Below are 19,003 nucleotides of genomic sequence, written 5' to 3' on the forward strand. Positions count from 1 at the left end.
ATAATCATTGTGTAGATAAGTATAATTTTCATGAATATACTGAGCTCATTTGGTTTGCTAAAAATTGCATTTCGGTAAAAACACATAAATGGTCTTACTGTCATGCATGTAAATTAAAATTCAGCACAAACAACATCCAACTACATTTGCAAGATCGAAATCATATTGATAAATATGATGACTTATATGATGATAATTTCAAATCAGAATTAATAGCTTTTGTAGATGATATATGGTACTATACTCAATTTTTTAATTGTACGTTATGTCATAGAGAGTTTCACACAGAAATTGAATTTCTTGAACATTTGAAACATAAGAACCATGAAGAAAAAGTTGGCATATGTACAACCAAAGGAGATGAATTAGAATTTCAAGTATGTTTCGCATGCGTAACAGGCTTTTTTGGAGTTCGGGAAAAATATTACGAACATTGTCAAGATATTTATCATAAACGCTATTTGACAAAGGGGGATTTCAATGTTCCAGAAATGAGGTCACCTGCAGTAGATTTATTAGACAAAATAGAAAATAAAAAACGAAGATTAATCGATGAATCAAACTCGGTCGTTTTAGAATTTATACAAGAGAAAAATGTATTGAAAGAAGTTATAAGAGTTGTTGAATGTGTTTATCCTAAGGCTGTAGGATATATTTTTGGATCAAGATGTTCTCATACAGCTCTTTCAAACAGTGATTTAGATATTTTTTTAGATTGCAATGATGGATATTACAAAAATGTTGACTCTGTGTTGGTCCAAAGTTATTTATCATCTGTGAGAAAATGTTTTGAAAATCACAAGGATGAATGGTACATAGAAGAAGTGATAGTTGATACTAGAATACCTATCATTAAACTGCGTCATTATCCTACTAGTCTTAAGTGTGATATTTCTTTTTCGAATGGCCTAGCTCATCAAAAATCTAAGCTTGTTAGGTAAGCTATTTACATTTATGATTAAATATATCATTGGCGCATTTTTTTAATCTCATTATTATTTACAGATATTACAATGATGCTTATCCAATGTGTAGGGAGCTTATTTTGTATTTTAAAAAGTGGATAACTTTTTCCCAATTATCTGGTACTGAAGGTATTTCAACGTTTACTGTATCATGGCTAGTCATTTTTTACTTGCAATTCAAAGGCGTATTTCCAAGTGTATACGAGTTAATAAAAAAGCAAACTCGCACAATACTTATTGACGGTAATATATACGGATTTCATTTATTTAAACGTGTATAGATTATTTTACTTGAAATATTTGACAATCAAATAAAAAGATAATTTTTTCAGGCTGGGAATGTGGATATGAAAAAAATATTTGTGTCAAGTCCAATAAATTTAGTTTTGTTGAACATCTTATCGGCTTGTTTATCTTCTATGCAAAATTTGATTATCAAAAGTATGTTATTTGTCCTTATCTGGGTACAGTGATAGAAAAAGAAAAGTTTGCAGCTAGAAAACTACCTTCAAGGCTTACAGATAAACTAAGTAACCGGAAAAAGGAGGCTGTATCACTTTTTCGATTTGATTCACCAATGTGTATGCAAGACCCAACAGATCTTTCTGAAAATTCAACAAAAGCCCTTAGAAAACGTCAACTTAGATGTTTCAGAGAATATTGCTCATCAAGTGCTGAAATAATTATATCTGGAAAACAAGATTCATCTGTATAACGTCTATTATTAAAAATTCAAATTATTGTTTTGAAATTTCAAAGACAATGAGAATTCATGATTATCAACGAAATATAACTTCGCAGTGGTTGTCCCTTTCGCCGTTCAAAATATTTGATATGATACATACATTGATTTAAACTTGGAAAAAAATAACTTTAATGCACTATTTTTGCATTTAAATATGTATTTATTTAAAAAAATGTTGCAATGGATAATGTATTTCTACAACAAACATTTTTTAAAAGGTTTTTTAAATAAAACTATTTTATCCAAAATAATATTTTTGTATTTACAAACTAAAGACTTTAATTGTAAACTAATTACAAGTACTTTCAACAAGCTAATTTAAAACGTGAAGTATATGAGTGGATGGTTTGTTTTGCCTCCAGTCAATGTAAAATTGTGAATAAACAGTTAACAAATACTGAAATGAATATTTTATGAGGAAATGAAGAAATAATTATTTTAAATAATAATCACTTTAATTTAGTTGAACATCTTGTTGGACTATTTACCTTTTATGCAAAATTTTACTATCAAAAGTATGTTATTTGTCCGTATTTGGGTTCAATAGTAGAGAAAGAAAAGTTTGCTATTGGAGAATTACCTACGAGACTGACAGCTATCCCAAGTGATAAAAAAAAGAGGCTGTATCACTTCGTCTCGACTCTCCAATGTGTATGCAGGATCCAACAGATGTTTCAGACAATATTGTTCATCAAGTGTGTAAAAAATTATATCTGAACCACGAGATGCATTTGTGTAATGCTTATTATGATTAAAACTCAAATTATTACGGAGGAAAAAAATTGAAAAAAAATCAAATTATTACTTTTAAAATAAGAAGAAAAAAATATGATTTATCAGCGAAATTTTCAAATTTTGTTCAAAATATTTGAGAAACATTAATTTAATTTTTTATTTTATTTATTATACTATTTTTATGTTTAATTACTTTATGATTTTTAAAAATAGATCTCATAATATTCTGTAAAATTTAGTTTTTGTAAGGTTTTTTTTTTAATAAAACGATTTATACAAAATGATGTAGTTATTCATATGACGTTTCAATCAAAGCTTTTATAAATGTGTACCTTTTAATTTGACACGTCGAACTTTATGAAAGTAAGCTTTTTTTAATAATTTATTATGACACACCAAATCAAAATACTCATTAAATTTGCTGAAAGTATAAGTCTTGAAATAATGATGCGAGATGAGAAAATAATTAGAATACTAAAAGTAGTTTTCTTTGCTGTATTTATTTGTCGTATGTAATAATTCGTACGTAGAGACTATATCTAGCGTACGGATAACATTGTTTTTTTCTTTATAATTATAATTTTAAAACGTGTAAAAATATTAAAAGAATCATATTATCGCAATTATGCTGGGGGAGCCTTGACGCTTCGAGAAGGACTCCCCTAAACTCATCGCGTATTAGTTCTCGAAAGCATTATACATTCAACAGCTACTACCATCGATATAATACAATACGCCTCTTTAGGTAGTACGATTCGTTGATAAATTAATTGAAAACGTACAAACTAAATTGATCGGCTTACATGAAATGCCAAGTTGTTCTGCATTCGTCCTTCGATGCATATAAGTTTTAAGTAATTATAAACGGTAAATACAATGTAATACGAGCGCTAACTACAATGTAATATACTTTCTCAGCAATTATGTTTTTTTTTTTAGTATTTTGCACCGAGGTTACCTTTAGAATCGAACGAAAATTCAAGTTTTGTAACAATGCAATAATTATGTAAAATAATAACAATTTTTTTACGCTCACTTCGTTATACTTCCTTAAATTTTCGCATATCTCCTTCGTTCGCGTTTTCAAGCGTGAATCACGATTGACAACGTTGAGATTTCATTTGCGATCTTCCAATTACACTCTTACACGAATAATTCAATATTAAAAGTTAGATGGTAATTATAGACGTAAAATGCATAAAAAACAAACAAACGAATACAGTTTGTACAAAATGAAAATACTCGATCGCGTTAAAATTTGTCATTAATACATTTAATTAAGTTGATTTTTTTTCAGTGCGAAACCGTACTTTAAAACGTTTACGATTAAACTTTTGATTGTCAACGAAAATCATTCGTTTGTATACATGAAATAATAATAATAAAAAAAAGAAATATCAGAGCATACAGTATGTTAATCATAATATTCAGTCACGCATACGTCTTGTTAAGTGTATGTCTAACTTTTTTTTCTTCAATTTTGCACGGAGCCGCGTTGGATTTTATTCCGCGCGAGATAAGAAGAGCACAACGCAACAAGTCGCACACAGCAGCGACAATATTCTGAAAACATATCAACAAGTCAATTGGCTTCTTTAATCTCGCGTACTGGCGTACACTCGTCTCGTTCGATCAACGGAGCGAAATCTGCCCAAAGCGGACAACTGTAATTTGATATCTAAGCGAAGTATCGGAAGTGCAAGACACTCCGAATTTCAACGACGCAGTTGTTGGTTGCTTAAAAAATATGAACAATCGTAATCCATTGAATACTACCATTATGCGAGTCATACCTCAATAAACGTAGAAAAAAAAAAGTATTCAAATGCATAATAAATTTCCATCGACATTGGAATATCGGCTCGAAGCACAGCACGCAATATAATATATACTTTCTCGACAAAAAAAATTTGTCCCGATGTTCGTTCTTTTTTTTTTCGCAACTCTCGTATGTTTCTTCAGAATCGATATACAAGTTAAAATACAAATAATTCATTATATCTCGAAGAAAATTTGTGCGATGAATAGCATGTCACCTCAGCGCGTCTCTTTGTTTTATATATACAAATCGTCGTGTCACGATACGTAAGTTCATTAAATAATCATACAAAAAAAAAGAAGATCGATCGAGCGACGAAAGGATTTCATTCGCACAGTTTCATATCGGTAATATATTATCGATATGTACGTTCAATGCCGTGGTCTGTTCCTCGTCGTTTCTCGAATCGATCGTCGCCAACGAGAACGAAAAATTCGCGCCTATTCCCTGACGAAATTAAAGTACGTAATATAATAATTGATACAATACGCTCGCGTACTACATGCATCGATGGATACAATATACGAACCTTTCGCAATTCTCTCTGCCTGTCGGGAGAGGACGATTAAGAACAAAAAAAAAACACCTCCTCGCCACGAATAACAGGTGAAATCTCTCTCATCCGCGAATGTCAAACCGATTATCCATAAAATTGGATGAAACGCTATATTATATTTATATATATATATATATTTCCACGAGTCCGCGCCAATCGAGCGCAGGGTATAAGGAGGGGGGGTCGAATCACACGATACACGCGCGTACTACAATCCACGCACAGATATAGAATCTCTGTGTTTATACAATAATATTTACGCGTCAGCCGTGTAACGCGTCCGTGTGTTAAAAGAGCTCGTACATTTTTCTTTCTTTTTTTTTTTCAATATATAATAGACCGTGTAACACGAAAGTCGATCCGCGGCCGAGACGTCTCTCTGAGTGGCCGCGTCGAGCAGACTTTTTGTTTTTTATCGTCATTTTATTTTACTTTTTGCCTTTCATTTCGGTTATACTTGTAGGACGTTTTTGTACCCTCGCGCGCGCGCGTATGAAAAGAGTTCGGGTCGTGCGCGCGGAGAATCACAGAATGACGCAGCATCGACAGTAACGCTGCCGAGTCGCGCCGGCGCTCGGCGGCGGTGACACCGGAGCGAAGTAAGCGTGTACTTTTATGTTTGGCAGATGATTCTGTAAACCAAAAGTATAAAAAGAATTAATCATATACGAATATCGACGAATAATAATAATACTATGTATACGATGACGAAACTCACGCGTAGTCTACGTATGCCGCCCCTCGTGATCAATTGGCAGTCGTAAAGCTCGATGCGCTCGAGATTGTGGCAAGCCTGGAGCAGATGATCGAGGCTGGCGTCGGTGATGAGGGGACAGTTGTCGAGCTCGAGCACGGCCAGGTGCTCGGCGGCGCACGGCGACAGCGCCAGCTGCCTGATGCCCTCGTCCGTGATGAGCTCGCAGTGCGACAGGCTCTGCGGCGCGAAAATAACGAAAGAATTGAGTTTAACGATTCGAGCTTGCAAGGCGTGGGAGCTTGTTGACAGAGTCGTATACTCACGAGCTTTTCCAGTCGCGGACAGCCCATGGCCAGGTGTATGAGGGTGGCGTCGGTGATGAGCACGCACTCCTCCAGGTCCATCTTCTCGAGCAGTCGGCAATTCTACATAAATTCAAAGCAATTAACATTTAATCAAAAACAATATATATATATACTCGAGTGGGCGAGGTGTGCAGCCTTACCCTGGCGAGGGCCTGGAAGCCGGCGTCGGTGAAGTGGGCGCAGGCGACGCACTCGAGCACGCTCAGGTACGGACAGTGCTGGGCCAGCGTGACCAGGCTCGCGTCCGTCAGGTTCGGACAGTTGGAGATGCAGACGTAGTGCAGCGACGTGCATCTCTCGCTGAGCTCCCTCACCGCGTCGTCGCTTATGCTCTGTGTACATGGTTGTACATCGACAATATAAGCGTTTCATTTCATTTGTTTTTTTTTTTTATCTTTTGATTTAGCTCACCCTGCACTCGTGCAGATTGATGGCCTCGAGCTTGGGGCAGAATCGCGCCAGGCACTTGACCGAGCGATCCGTCAGCTGTCTACAGCCCTTGCTCAAAAAGCTCCTGAGCTGGGGACAGCCTCGGGCCAGCGCCTCCACGCCCTTGTCCGTCAGCAGCTCGCACCAGGACAGATTGACGTGGGTCAGCAATCGGCAGCCCTCGGCCAGATCCTTGAGCGAGGCGTCGGTGATCTCCGGACACGAGTCGAGATTGAGGCGCTGCAGCTTGGGGCAGTGCTGTCGGAGCGCGGCGCACGTCGAGTCCGAGATCTTCTTGCACTGGCTGAGATTGAGCTCCTCGATGTTGGGACAGGACTGGGCCAGGGTGCGCATCGAGCCGTTGCCGATGCTCTGGCAGCCGCGCAGCGACAGCTGACGCAGAAAGCCGCCGCAGCGACGCGATATGTTCTCGATGACGCTGCCCTCGACGTCGCGCTGAAAGTCGAACAGGTCGATGCGCTGCCAGTTGGAGCCGTCGAGGGCCAGGACGTTCCAGGCGCGCGACACCTGGGCGCAGCGGCATAGCGACACCACGTCCAGGTAGGACAGGATTCTGCCGGGGAAAGAGATATTCGTTGACGCGTAAATAAATAACGGTGCTATACGAGCTATGTAACGTTTGTTGTTTGTTGAATTTTACCTGAGTAACAGTTCCTTTGGCAGTTTTTTGTTGATTTGGGCTTCCTCGTCGTGAAAGGCCCATGTTAACTGCGAAGCAGGAAAATAGTGAGATTCTAATTATTGAAAGGTATGTGATGAATATGATAGGAGGTGGTCTTCTCTCTTTTCCGATTCCAGCACCGCGATATAGAAGGCGCAAAGGTTCATTCACCGAAAAGATGCTATTAATAGACACACGCGTGTGGTGGTGGGAAATCGCGACGCGTAGTTTTTCTCCTTCGCGACCTTCTCTCTCTCTCTCTCTCGTATTCCATGGAATTATAGGCATGGGGGGTGGCTGCCTTGTTTTGGTCGTATATAATGCGAGCCGATGTGCGCAGCAGTTGTCGATTTTCTCGGCTGGTTTTTTTTATCGAACGGACAAAAATATGTTTTTCCTCCCGAATCGAGCTGTCAATATTATTAGATATTAATCGCACGGGGGGGGCTGGCTCTCTCGGTTTCTCGCGAGCATTTCTTGGCATTTTTCTCTGAGTTTGGGGTATTTTTGCCGTCGACGATATATTTTTGTTGTACGTCGAACATTTTTTCGGAGAGGCAAGAGCGAAAGATTAATTATTCTGTCGACCACCGCATGGTGTTTAAACAGATATACGCGTCGTCCGCCAACGGAACAAAGAATCTCTCTCCATGCCTCGTGTCTCTTATATACGTATTTGTCTCTCAGTGCGCAAATCTGCAAAATTGATTCGCTCGCACGCGCGCAGCAGCAGCATGCGTCTGTGTACATCGTGTTTGTGTGCGCAGTACTACCTGCCACGCTTTTTACGGATAGCGCGACGAGGCTAATGTGGTTGGGTATATCTTATCGCGATTGTTTCGCTGCTTCTGCAGCTGGGAAATGCGCCTGCAAATAATATTACAACGATAATCACGTGTGTGTGTGTGTATGTATTTTTGTGTACACGTACGCAATGCGATACGTACAGAAGAAAAACGAAGAAGAAGAAGAAGAGGCAAAAAGAAGAGTTGCAAAAAATTGACGATTTATAAATTGTATACATATATGAATCGATTGCCTGTGGTGGCATCGCGAGCAAAGTAAAGAGAGAGAGAGAGAGAGAGAGAGAAGGCGAGGTGCAGGGAGGGCGGGAGGGAGAGGAAGCGAGTCGAGCCGCGAGGCGCGTTAATACAGCAAGTCGGAGCTCTGTTGCAGGCGCAGCGCACAGCACAGCACATATACATACAACAGAGCACTTGGACTCTGTGGGTGAATCAGCTGTTCAGCCTGTATAGTCAACATAGAACCCATACAAGCAAGACACCCGATGCCTCGTACGTGTGTGCAATATTCTCTCTGTATTATAGCTATACGCGATATATCCTTTCACACATGCATATAGACCACCACCACCGCGACTGTGCGTAAGTGTGTGTGTGTGTGTGTGTGCATGTGTTGCTGCTCGCAGGGCAGGATGTGTATATCTATATAGCACGTCTATATTTGTATGCGCACACAGACGTACACACGGGCACACACGTATCGAACATAGCAGAGGCTGGCAACTGAGACAGAGAGAGAGAGAAAGAAAGAAAGCGAGAGAGCACAAAGAAAAAATGCTGAAACTGTTTCCCACTTTTTTTTCTGCTCTCCTATGTATTTATTTTTCTTTCTTTATTTTTCGTATATACGTAAGTAATGCTGACGAAAGAGAGAGAGAGGCGTTTAAACGGAATTTTACCAGGAGACGACGACGCAACGAATGGCAAATATTACACATTTACAAGTCCAAGTGCGAGAGATTCTCGAGCGATCGTCGTCGTCGTCGTTCGTGCATGTCGTTGGCCCGCGACGAGAGCTAACACCACCGAGGTAATTCGCACGCACACACACGCACGGATAGAGAGAGAGATACACCATGTTCGTATCCGTGTGTGCGTTCGGTAACAAAGAGAGAGAAAAAAAGAGGATGAAAGAAAAAGAACAGAATCAACAAAACGTGCACGATTGTCGGAGCATAATGCAAGGCATATAATGTCTAATAGGTCGAGTCGCTGAAGTGCACAGTGCACACACGTATAGGCGCACACAAACGGACGATCGGTTTGTGTATGCATACATTATTAAAGGGACAGCAAATTTCGGAGCAGAGAGAGAGAGAGGGGCATATACATTTTACGACGAAAGGATGGAGTGTGGTTGTTGGTGGCGTTTGTTTACCTCGAGCCTGGAGCGCCCGGAGTGTATCATCCTTTTGCGTCGCGTTATTTTGCAGCCGAAGTTTCGGGAACGACACCCCGACACTTTCTTATGGTGAAAAAACGACTGACTCGTACTTATTTATTACGTATACTATTTAAAGCCTAAAGTTTTTAACGCACAGCAGTATTGACTGCATCAGCAGCAGCAACAACAACACAAGCAATAGTGAATTCACACTCGCTCATAACTACTGGATCGTCGTCGTCGTCGTCGTTGTTGTCGTCGTATACTACACACACACTCGGCGGAGTTTTTTTCGTCGCGATTTCTCAGCAGCAGCAGCACACGCGTCTTATTATTTATTATCTTTTATCACAGTACATAAGAGCCATCGTAGCAGTCGCAGCAGCAGCACAGGCCATGTATAGATGTAAATATTTGACTGTCTCAGCAGCAGCAGCAGGCAAGGTATAAAGAGAAACACCACAGACAGACGGACACACTGCCAGTGACAGCCGCAGCCGAGAGAAAGAGACACAGCACACGACTATACCGAGCTGCTCCGAGCAGTAGAGCTCCGAGCAGGCCGCCTCGGTGCAAGAGCAGCAGCAGCAGCAGCAGCAGCAGCAGCTCGCGGGGCTAGCGATATATGTGTATATATCGCACCATTATATATATGTGTGTACATACACACACGGAGCCACAAGAGTGCGAGCGAGAGAGAGAGAGAGAGAGAAGTGGCCGAGTCTATACTATCTGGTTTGAGGCAGTAGTGCTAAATACACATAGAGGCATGTGTTGCTCTTTTCCTCTATATGTATTGTATGTACGTATAATGTAATGTGCTGCGGAGTATACGAAGTATATAGAGAGTGCAGTGCCACACGTCGACAACTGACAGATCGGAGCAGCGGAGCGCAGAAATCTATCTATCTATCTAATGCTAATGCTCTCTCGAGCTCCTTCTTCTGCTGCTGTTTTTCTTGAAACGTCGTCGTCGTATTGCTGTTATTATCGGTCACATCGTCCGCGTAACACATCGGTGCACTGCTGCTTCTGGAGGCTCGATTTATCACAAGATCCGCTTGCGGCCAGTTTATAATGCAGTGCATTATAAGTAATAACCACACCAGCTCACATGCGATTTTTTTGTTTAGGCGCAGCGACGATGCAAGTAATAATAAGCAAAATACTACTCGAGGCACTGCACCGAGCCGAGAGTCAACGGAGAGAACGCACGACGATATTGCAATATAGTCTGCTCCTACAGACCAATGCCTGACGCAAAGTCGTCGTCTCTTATGTACGATGCACTATATACGCGCTATTATGATGTCTATTCTGCTCTCTCTCTCTCTCTCTCTTTCTGCACTCGAGCAGCTGAGCGCAATACGATAATCGGAGCTCTATACCTATATATATACACCGTGAGGGCAGATATTGTACATGCTACCGCCGCAGCCAATCCGACTCGAGCTTTGGTCGGACGAGAGACTTCAACCAATCCGTCGCGGCGGTCTACTCCGCTGCTCATGCGCAACTGCGATTGTTGACGTTTTGTTGCTTGCAGGAACTCAGCAGCAGCAATAAGTGCGAAATTCAAAAAATTATATGAAACTGGCAGCGGTAAAAAGACTCCGAATTTCGTTACTTATGCTCGTATTATTTTGTAAAAACAACGATTGCATTAACCTGAGAATCGATGCACTGGATGAACGATTGGATCGATTGGCAAATTTTTCAATGGAATTTTCTCTGCATTAACGGATAACTTCGATTGTTTTTCAAATTGTTGCATTTATTTTTTGAAACAAAACACAGTTGACGCGTAATTGTATTCGTAAGACTGCTATTTATTTATACATCGATAGTTGAATAACGATTCACATTGAGAGAGAAAAAAATTAACTACATCTGACTATATCGTATGGATTTCGATTGACTAGATTATCATTGCCAAAAATTATTTCTCTGGCTATTCTAAAAACAAATGCATTTTTTCCAAGAGCTCGTTGACCCCATCGTGACTATCATCGTTGTTGTTTTCGACCGATTCGTACCTTCCTTCCACTTCGTTCAATTGATTATGCATATTCAGCGTCATTAAAATTTCCAACAAATTACGAAGATAGACATTTTTGTTTATGAGCGTCGATTGGTGATCGGCCCTCTTACCATATCTGCAAAAAAAAAAAAACAATAATTGTAGTTGGTATAAAATTATAAAGATCAATTAATAAATCAATCGTACATGCCTTGCTTTTCCGTGCACAGTGAAGTAATCTTTTACGAGCTCCAAGTACTGTCTCAACTCTTCGGGACTTGTAAAAACTTTGGGTCTGGTGGGCCGCATCATCGCTTCCGGATTGCATTTTACAGATCGAAACTCTACCAATATCAGAGTCAATAATAAGATTGCCAATCCTGTACTTTTCATATTTTAGTATTTGACACTGCTCGCTGAAAATGAAGAAATTTTGCTTCGGTTTATTTTATTTGTAAAAAAAGGCGAGAAATTTTATTTGAAAATGTCTTTGAAAAAGAAAGTGTACACTCGTTTGGGTGAGCGTGTGAAATTTTCAAAGGGAAAACTTTTAAGCTGACTCTACGCAGTTTGTGCCATTATGAAAGGTGCCACAAAGTCTCGATTAATCTTCCTATTAACCAATGAAAACATCTCGGATGAAGGTCTACGTGGGTGGACAGCATTTATTCACAAAGAGAAGAAAAAAATTTCCCATCGTTCATTTAATCAACGCGTCGAATGAAAGGCTTTAAAGTTATTCACACATTTTAATGATTTACACGAGCGACGAAAATTTAATTGCGTTCCAGATTAATGTGAGTAACATCGAGGGCTCTCGTATGAAAAATGCTATTTCATGCATGCCTGCAGTTTTCCATTTATGCCGGGATCAATGATAAATAATTTGATTGGAGATTTTGACAGAAACTATAATAAAACTCAGCATAAACATACGTAATTGTCATGGAATGAATTTGGATCTATCTCAATTTTTATGGCATCGATGATGATAAAATTTCCTAATTTATTTTGCTTTTACGTTAATTATGAAGCAAATTGAACATCGTAATGATATCGTAATTCATCGAATTTAATATTGTAAGCAAACACACTAAGCAATAAATAAGTAGAATATAAAAATTAATTCAAATGGTTAGAGAATGCATCACACGATTCAAACAATTTTCCATCGAATTTTTTCACCGCCACGCGCAATGAAGGCTTAAAATTTATACTCACTGACTCGATTAAAACGTTTTGAATTACTTTAATTACATAATTAATTAAGATTCAGCTTAATTTACTTTCACTCGCGTAACGAGGCGCGCACTGTACTCGATCAATTACGCCTCGTACTTATAATGCCCGATGCGAATTTACAACTGCACAATTTTCCCGCATTATATGCCGGATGTTGAAATATACGCGCGTGTCACCATATGGTTGATGGCGCGATATCAATTGGCGCTTATCTATCTAATACGCGGCGCGAATCGAGCGATACACGGCGAAGAACGATTTTTCATCCGAGATTAGTCGGATTATTAGACGTGCATTCCGCGTATCACCTGAGATGATAAATGCGTCGGATATTCGCGAATGGCGTCGGGTATTATTGCGTCAAAGACATTTTTTGAATACCAGCGACGAGTTAAATTCAATTGGAACGTTCAGAATTAAAATTTTTTCAATTATTTTTACAACACTACACCAACATTTACACCTGCACTATTGAACGAGAATCATTTTTTAAAATCATAACGTGTAACAATGAAAATTCTGATGGAAAGTTGACATTCCATGCAATAGCGATTTATGTTGAAGTTGTAAAGTATTTAATTATTTAATTTTTGAATATGGTGCATCAATGCAGTATGGAAAATTGAAATAGTTAAAAACGCGTACAAGACCAATAGAAAATAAAAACAGAATAAAAACTCAACTGCCAGTAAGGATAGTTACGTGTGCGCCAGTGATCAACCTAAAAGCTTCGATGAAGATCGGCGATTCAACCGAGCTAACGAATTGACGAAAGGACAATGGATGCGATCTCTATTTTCGCACGCCGACTTGGCTGTGGTGGTGCTGCTGCTTCAGTTCACGTGCAACTTCGCGCCTGGTATGTCGCGGGTACATCGCGATTTGCGACGCCCTCGAGTGTACGAGAGCCACGCACCCCTCGCGTCTCAACTATTCCCCGTTCAAATGACGTATAAGTGATTCGATGCGCAGAGAAGAAAAAAAAAAGTTGTCTGTAACGCAACATCAATTCGAGAAAAAAAATAAAAAAGGGGATCAAAACAGACTGTTTTCTCCAGGAATTGTTAAACCAACGATGATTATCGAAGTTTATGGACGAAGAAAGTATAAATCTCTTGCACGTACGTGGCTTGAACACGATACAGCCATCTAGAGGTGATCAGTAGCAATCATCATATTCTTTCCTGCTATCCCTTGATGTTTACGATTAATTCGATCACCTGTTTGGCTTTGAATAATTTTCGATTCCTTTAATTACTAAAGAATATTTGGGCAAAAATTTATTCGTGATATACTAGGCAAACATTTTTAATGCATTTTCTGATATATATTATTTCAAAAGCTATTTAAATATAACATTTTCCATATGCGCTAGAATTCAAGTTGAGTAAATGAAACAATATATTCTATCAATGCTTGTAAAATATATTTACGTAAAAAAGTAAAATCAATTCTTAAAGTTTGCAATGAATTAATATAATATCATACTACGTATTGTAGTAAAGTCAATTCTTTAAAGTTGCAATGCATTCATGCATTACAATATCATACTTTGTATTGTTATAAAAGTACATCAGTTGTCATGTAATTACAAAATAAAAATGATATTTCAATGTATTAAATTTTTCTCAACTTTTCATACGGATATGTGTGGATATTGTAACGAATAAGAAGATGATTAAAACAAAATTTTTACCAGAATATATATTTTTTATTTGAATTAATTCAAATCAATGGTGTATTTACATATTTACAATTGTTTTTTTTTGTTTGACTAGTCTTAATTTCTTTACAAGCCAATACGCTTAGTTTTAATACGATACAATGCAGGAGTGCCTGGTTCTCTGAGTCCAGGAGTCAAAATAGCTCGTTTTCTGCCAGAAGCTTGTTCTTTATCTTTATCCGAGCTTGTATCGAAGCTTTTATTTGAACTTTTATCCAAATTCATCGGAGCTTGCCTCTTGGTCTTGCCGAGTTTGCCTGTCTTATTGATACTGAAAAACATGTGTCCAAAAGCCGTAACACACTTGACGTACTCTTTGGACGTCATGATCAGTTCATGGTAAACTACGTAATCGGGGGTAGAGCCCATTCCAAAAAGAGCCGACGTCGAGCGAAGATGGCAAGGCATACCGGTACGACAATTCACATACTCGCCGATACCTTTGAGACGAGCCGCTTGGTGGAAATATGCCGAGCAAATACACTTGCGAACCGGATCCCACTCGGTATCGCAACTGGCGACATTCACCCTTTGTTGCTTCATGATTTCTTCGAGCTGTTGGCGAATTTCTCGAACTTTGCGCATAGCTTTGGCATGGATGAAATTTTCCGTACACCAGGAGCTGGAATATCCATTGGATTTCCACTGGTTGTAGACGTTCAAATAGGTCAAGTGAACCGACTCAGGCACCTGGAACTTTTCGCGCTTCGAGTCCGAGTCCTCCTCGCGACCTTTGGGCCGGTAGAATATGGCGGAAACCGAGAGCATCGACACGATGGTCAAGATCTCGGACGCGCAGCCGAGATTCGACGCGACTATCAGCATCTTACTCTGGGGCGGATCGAGCGGGAAGTCGGCCATCTACCGTCCCAAACCGGTCAGCTGGTCGTCGTTGTCGATGGCACCGAGCATCCAGAGCTGGTACAGCGAGTCGAGAATGTTGTCCTGGGGCGGCGCGTCCATGAAGGGGAAGCGCAACAGATCAGCAACCTCCAGCGACTTGAGCAGCAGCACGGCCAGGTTCGTGCGCTGGATCTCGGGCACGCTGGCCTCGAGCAGCTCGTCCAGGTACTGGCGCTGCGTATACGCCTGAGGACCTCTTTGAGGAGGCCGATCAGTACGTCGGTCGACAGCGAGCGCTCGTGAGCCTCGTCCATTATAATGACGCTGTAGCGATCGAGATCACCTTCGCGCAAACTCTCTCGCAGCAGAATACCGTCTGTCGTGTACTTGATGATTGTCTCTGGGCTTGTGCAGTCTTCGAAACGAATTGCGTATCCCACTTTGTCCCCTAGCTTGGAATCCATCTCATTGGACACCCTCTTGGCTACGCTCATGGCAGCTATTCTTCTGGGCTGAGTGCATCCAATTATTCCGTACTTGGTGTACCCATCTTCGTGTAGGTATTGAGTCAGCTGAGTAGTTTTAACACTGCCGGTCCCTCCAACTATGATGACTACTTGATTATCCCTTATAACATTCAGCAGTTCTTGCTTCACGCCAAAAACAGGCAGGCTTCTCCTTTGCTCTTGGATTTTTTTGAATTTGGATTGAGTCACTTGGTCATCTACATGACTCGCATATTTTTGTGCACTTTTATAATGGCATTCTTCACTGGGAACCTCTACATCTTCTTTCTTGCAATCTTCCACACCCATGATATTTCCAAGATTTGTACCAGTCAAGTTCCAATGCTTCTTTTGCGCCTTTCTCCTTTCTTTTTCTTCTCTGTGGAGAAAAACCAAATGTGATCCCTTCTTGGATAATAAAGCCATTGGTGACGTGTTACGTCTTTTACAGGTATTTTGGGTTCAGGTTGCTTTGTGAAGACAATACGACCATCGAGGAATGGAGGAACAACATTGTGCACAAGGAAATGTACTTTGGCTTCTTCTTTGTGGTCAACTTCATCATTGACAATTGTTGATTTGAAAATTCCAGAAGAAAACATTCTGTTTTCTTCCCATTTAAGATTGTCTCTGTTTTAATGGTGTTGCATAGCTGACATTTTCTTTTTTTTCTTTTTTATCTTTTCTTCCAATTCTTCTTCTTTTTTCAGATCATATTCTTCTGAAACATCTTCAAAGTGTGTGTTTTCATCGTCGTACCAGGCTCGGTCAAGTATTTTCTGCTCCTGTTCCCAAGCTTCTATATCTGCTTGATCTGCTAATGGAGTAGCAACCGATGGCTTGCGATCTTCAGCTTAAGCATTGTACTTATAAGATGCCGTGAATTTGCTCCTCACGCTATCTGCAACATCTCTGTACAAACGAGGAGTAGAGTGATCCCAAGTGGATCTTTTTCTAGGCGTTTCATATTCATCTTCATCGTCCCAAGGTGATTTTGATGTTCCATCCTTTGCTTTGTAATAACTCGGTGTAGATGGTTCAACGCTGAAACTTGCTGTTCTTTCTCTACGACTGTTCTGATCTTTTTTGTAATTAGCTCTCCTTCTGTCGTGATTCTTTCTATTAATCCTATGGTCTAACCTCTCTTTTGCCTTTTTATCAATTCCACCAGTATATTATGTTGGTGTTTCTTCGGCATGGCTGTGATATTTTCTTTTTCTATTTTCTTGAGATACATCTCTTATTGAAGGTTTCAACTCGAGAGATCTTTGCCTGAGTTATGGTTCTGTAAGTTTATCTAAGCCATACATTAACATTTGAGGTTTTTTGAAAATAGCATCCTTATGAGATTTGATGAAACCACCACCCCTGCTGCAACCCTCCAACACGTGGCCGGATACGAATTCCATTTTTATTTGGATACGAAATAGGTTATGTCACTTTGTAATTGTTGGTGTATAACACACTTTTTAAGAACAACAAAGCAAATCACACGTGGCTAACTATTTACGTCTACGCAGGTTTACTACTTAGATAATCAGAACTCAGAAGACTAAACTCAAGAGCTATAGGCAGCTTCGAAAGGCTTCGAATGAATTACGACACACGAGTCTGTGGGAGCAGAAGCACGCCTGTCGGTGTGCGGCCACGTGCGGGACTTATTTCATTTGTAAGTGCTGCTCTTTTGGTAATGACGACTGGTGTCAGAGGTAGACATGTTAAAAGAATTTACCACAATGAAAATACAAAAACATATAGAGCAATATTCATTGGTAAAATTCCATTTACTAATGAATTTTATGAATTTCCACAAGGACAAGCTATTTTTATTGCAAAAGATTCAAAATTGGCGAAATTCTTTACTCAAAATCAATAAGAAAAAAATCCTTTTATTTGAAGATCATTTTAAAATGCACAATGACTTTAATAGTTTATTGAAACCTGGGCAGTTATAATGTAAAATTTATTTTAAATAAATATCATTGCATAAATATATATTAAATAAAATTTGTGTAAATTTCTTAAATTTTTTTTGTATTACTTTCAATAGTTATATATTTGGTAAAACACTTATTAGCTTTAAGAGTGAGGAAGGAAATAATTTGTTACACAAATGATTATTTACAAAATAATATTTTATTTTTTTTCTTATAATTGAACATATTTGCTTATTTGTTCATATGGTATTCGTTTCACTAGTTTTTTTTCATCTTTTAATGTTACATCAACACAAAATTCATCTTCTCTAACTTTTTCAAGTACAGCCAATTTATCACCATATTTTCCGTATAAAATCATTACATCTCTACCTATTGATGGAATGACTGTTTCAAGATGTTGTTCATCTATTTTAACAATATGTCCTGCTACTTCCTCTGGAGATTGGAGCTTCACTTTACCAACAAAACTATTTTTATCAATAGTTTCTGTAAGAATCCCTTTTGATTTATAATATTTGTCTCCTAGAGATTTTGTGATTATCTTTACAGATAGCCCTGGTCTTAGCCAACCTTTGTTTAAATCTCTTTCGTCTTCATCTTTTTCTTTTTTTACTCTTTTAGAAATAGATGATTTTTCATCAAATGAATCCAATTTTCGTTTGTTACTACTTAATGGTTCTTGTTTGATTTTCACAGCCAAAGTTTCTTTTTTAGTTGGTTTAATAATTAAACCTGTTTTGGGTTTTAATTTAATATCAAGTACTAAAGGTTCATCTCCTGTTCTTTCCAACGGTTTTTTAAAGTCAACTTCTGTTTGGGCTTTCTGTTTTAAACAGATAATATCTTTCTTCATTTGCTTTTTGATAAAGTCCATTGTTTTCTCTTCATCATCACGGTCCATTTTTTCTTTTTTTTCTGAAGCAGCTCTTGTTTCAGGATCTTTATCAATATACGTCACAAACCAACCTTTTTCTGTTTCATCAACAACACACTTTCCAGTTCTACCCAACCATTTTACAAAAGCTGTTAACGTTAACCACTGTGTTGCATTCATATGTATATGATCTCTATCAGCTATATAATCTTGATATACCCTATTTGCTGGAACTCGTTTGGTTCCAAATTGCCTTTTAAGCAAATACAAATAATCATGAGAAAACTCCTTGGAAAATTGGTCCATGTATTTATGTGAATTCTCAGCAAATAATAGAAGCTGACGGTGATGTGATTCTGACATTGTATGGCATTTAAAGCCATTTTTATCTCTACATTGTTTTTGGCACATTTGGCAGTACCATTGCAATTTTTGCAAACCTTTAGATTTTATTTTATTGGCAATATATTTTGGTGTGCCAAATTCGTGCTTTCCCATATTGATAGTTTTTCTTTGGATTGGCTGAAGTACACTCAAATTTGACCACAATGAGTAAATGTTTTTATGCAGCACTGAATCACTTTTCACAATTATGAAGAAATGAATTGCACAATGGCAATAAAATTCGTGACTTAAGTCAGTGAATTTAATTTCGGCCAATATGAGGTAAACTAA

General features: G+C 38.9%; 4 protein-coding genes and 1 pseudogene across 6 annotated transcripts; 1 reads left to right on the forward strand and 4 right to left on the reverse strand.

Annotated features, from left to right (window-relative positions):
- The first annotated feature begins 213 nt into the window (after positions 1 to 213).
- On the forward strand, positions 214 to 1,887 carry LOC106658387 (terminal uridylyltransferase Tailor-like). The gene is made up of 3 exons (XM_014380299.2): positions 214 to 937; positions 1,006 to 1,208; positions 1,298 to 1,887. Exons 1-3 carry the CDS (start codon positions 492 to 494, stop codon positions 1,678 to 1,680), a joined length of 1,032 nt encoding a protein of 343 aa, XP_014235785.1. The 5' UTR covers positions 214 to 491; the 3' UTR covers positions 1,681 to 1,887.
- A 1,039-nt stretch (positions 1,888 to 2,926) lies between these two features.
- Positions 2,927 to 9,776, reverse strand: LOC106658385 (F-box/LRR-repeat protein 20). Its single transcript, XM_014380297.1, has 7 exons — positions 9,175 to 9,776; positions 6,973 to 7,040; positions 6,294 to 6,885; positions 6,023 to 6,214; positions 5,841 to 5,942; positions 5,539 to 5,754; positions 2,927 to 5,452 (listed from the first exon to the last, which is right to left on the reverse strand). Exons 1-7 carry the CDS (start codon positions 9,202 to 9,204, stop codon positions 5,345 to 5,347), a joined length of 1,308 nt encoding a protein of 435 aa, XP_014235783.1. The 5' UTR covers positions 9,205 to 9,776; the 3' UTR covers positions 2,927 to 5,344.
- Positions 9,777 to 10,995: 1,219 nt separating this feature from the next.
- Positions 10,996 to 13,360, reverse strand: LOC106658388 (pro-neuropeptide Y-like). 3 transcript variants are annotated; one of them, XM_014380301.2, is made up of 3 exons: positions 13,145 to 13,360; positions 11,412 to 11,616; positions 10,996 to 11,336 (listed from the first exon to the last, which is right to left on the reverse strand). In XM_014380301.2, the coding sequence occupies exons 2-3, from the start codon at positions 11,591 to 11,593 to the stop codon at positions 11,132 to 11,134; spliced, it is 387 nt and encodes a 128-aa protein (XP_014235787.1). In that variant the 5' UTR covers positions 11,594 to 11,616; positions 13,145 to 13,360; the 3' UTR covers positions 10,996 to 11,131. The 3 variants fall into 3 exon arrangements, with proteins under 3 accessions (XP_014235787.1, XP_023316478.1, XP_014235786.1); XM_023460710.1 differs by having other exon boundaries at positions 13,126 to 13,360; XM_014380300.1 differs by lacking the exon at positions 13,145 to 13,360 and adding an exon at positions 12,422 to 12,519.
- An 824-nt stretch (positions 13,361 to 14,184) lies between these two features.
- Positions 14,185 to 17,124, reverse strand: LOC106658389 (pre-mRNA-splicing factor ATP-dependent RNA helicase PRP16-like). Its single transcript, XM_014380302.2, is given in 2 exon segments — positions 14,185 to 15,254; positions 15,257 to 17,124. Coding segments are annotated over 2 exon segments (1,707 nt in total). The 5' UTR covers positions 15,941 to 17,124; the 3' UTR covers positions 14,185 to 14,231.
- A 538-nt stretch (positions 17,125 to 17,662) lies between these two features.
- LOC111694153 lies at positions 17,663 to 18,994 on the reverse strand (annotated as a pseudogene).
- Positions 18,995 to 19,003: the final 9 nt, after the last annotated feature.

This window comes from Trichogramma pretiosum, unplaced genomic scaffold, assembly GCF_000599845.2.
Source record: "Trichogramma pretiosum strain Unisexual culture from Peru unplaced genomic scaffold, Tpre_2.0 scaffold111, whole genome shotgun sequence".
Classification (NCBI taxonomy): Eukaryota; Metazoa; Arthropoda; class Insecta; order Hymenoptera; family Trichogrammatidae; genus Trichogramma; species Trichogramma pretiosum.

Coding starts and splice junctions, on each gene's coding strand:
- LOC106658387 (XM_014380299.2), top strand. CDS start 492: ATGAGGTCACCTGCAGTAGATTTATTAGACAAAATAGAAAATAAAAAA. Junction 938..1,005: donor CAAAAATCTAAGCTTGTTAG/GTAAGCTATTTA, acceptor TATTATTTACAG/ATATTACAATGATGCTTATC. Junction 1,209..1,297: donor TCGCACAATACTTATTGACG/GTAATATATACG, acceptor TAATTTTTTCAG/GCTGGGAATGTGGATATGAA.
- LOC106658385 (XM_014380297.1), bottom strand. CDS start 9,204: ATGATACACTCCGGGCGCTCCAGGCTCGAG. Junction 6,886..6,972: donor CCAAAGGAACTGTTACTCAG/GTAAAATTCAAC, acceptor TTTCCCCGGCAG/AATCCTGTCCTACCTGGACG. Junction 5,943..6,022: donor GCTTCCAGGCCCTCGCCAGG/GTAAGGCTGCAC, acceptor GAATTTATGTAG/AATTGCCGACTGCTCGAGAA.
- LOC106658388 (XM_014380301.2), bottom strand. CDS start 11,593: ATGAAAAGTACAGGATTGGCAATCTTATTATTGACTCTGATATTGGTA. Junction 11,337..11,411: donor ACTGTGCACGGAAAAGCAAG/GCATGTACGATT, acceptor TTTTTTTTGCAG/ATATGGTAAGAGGGCCGATC.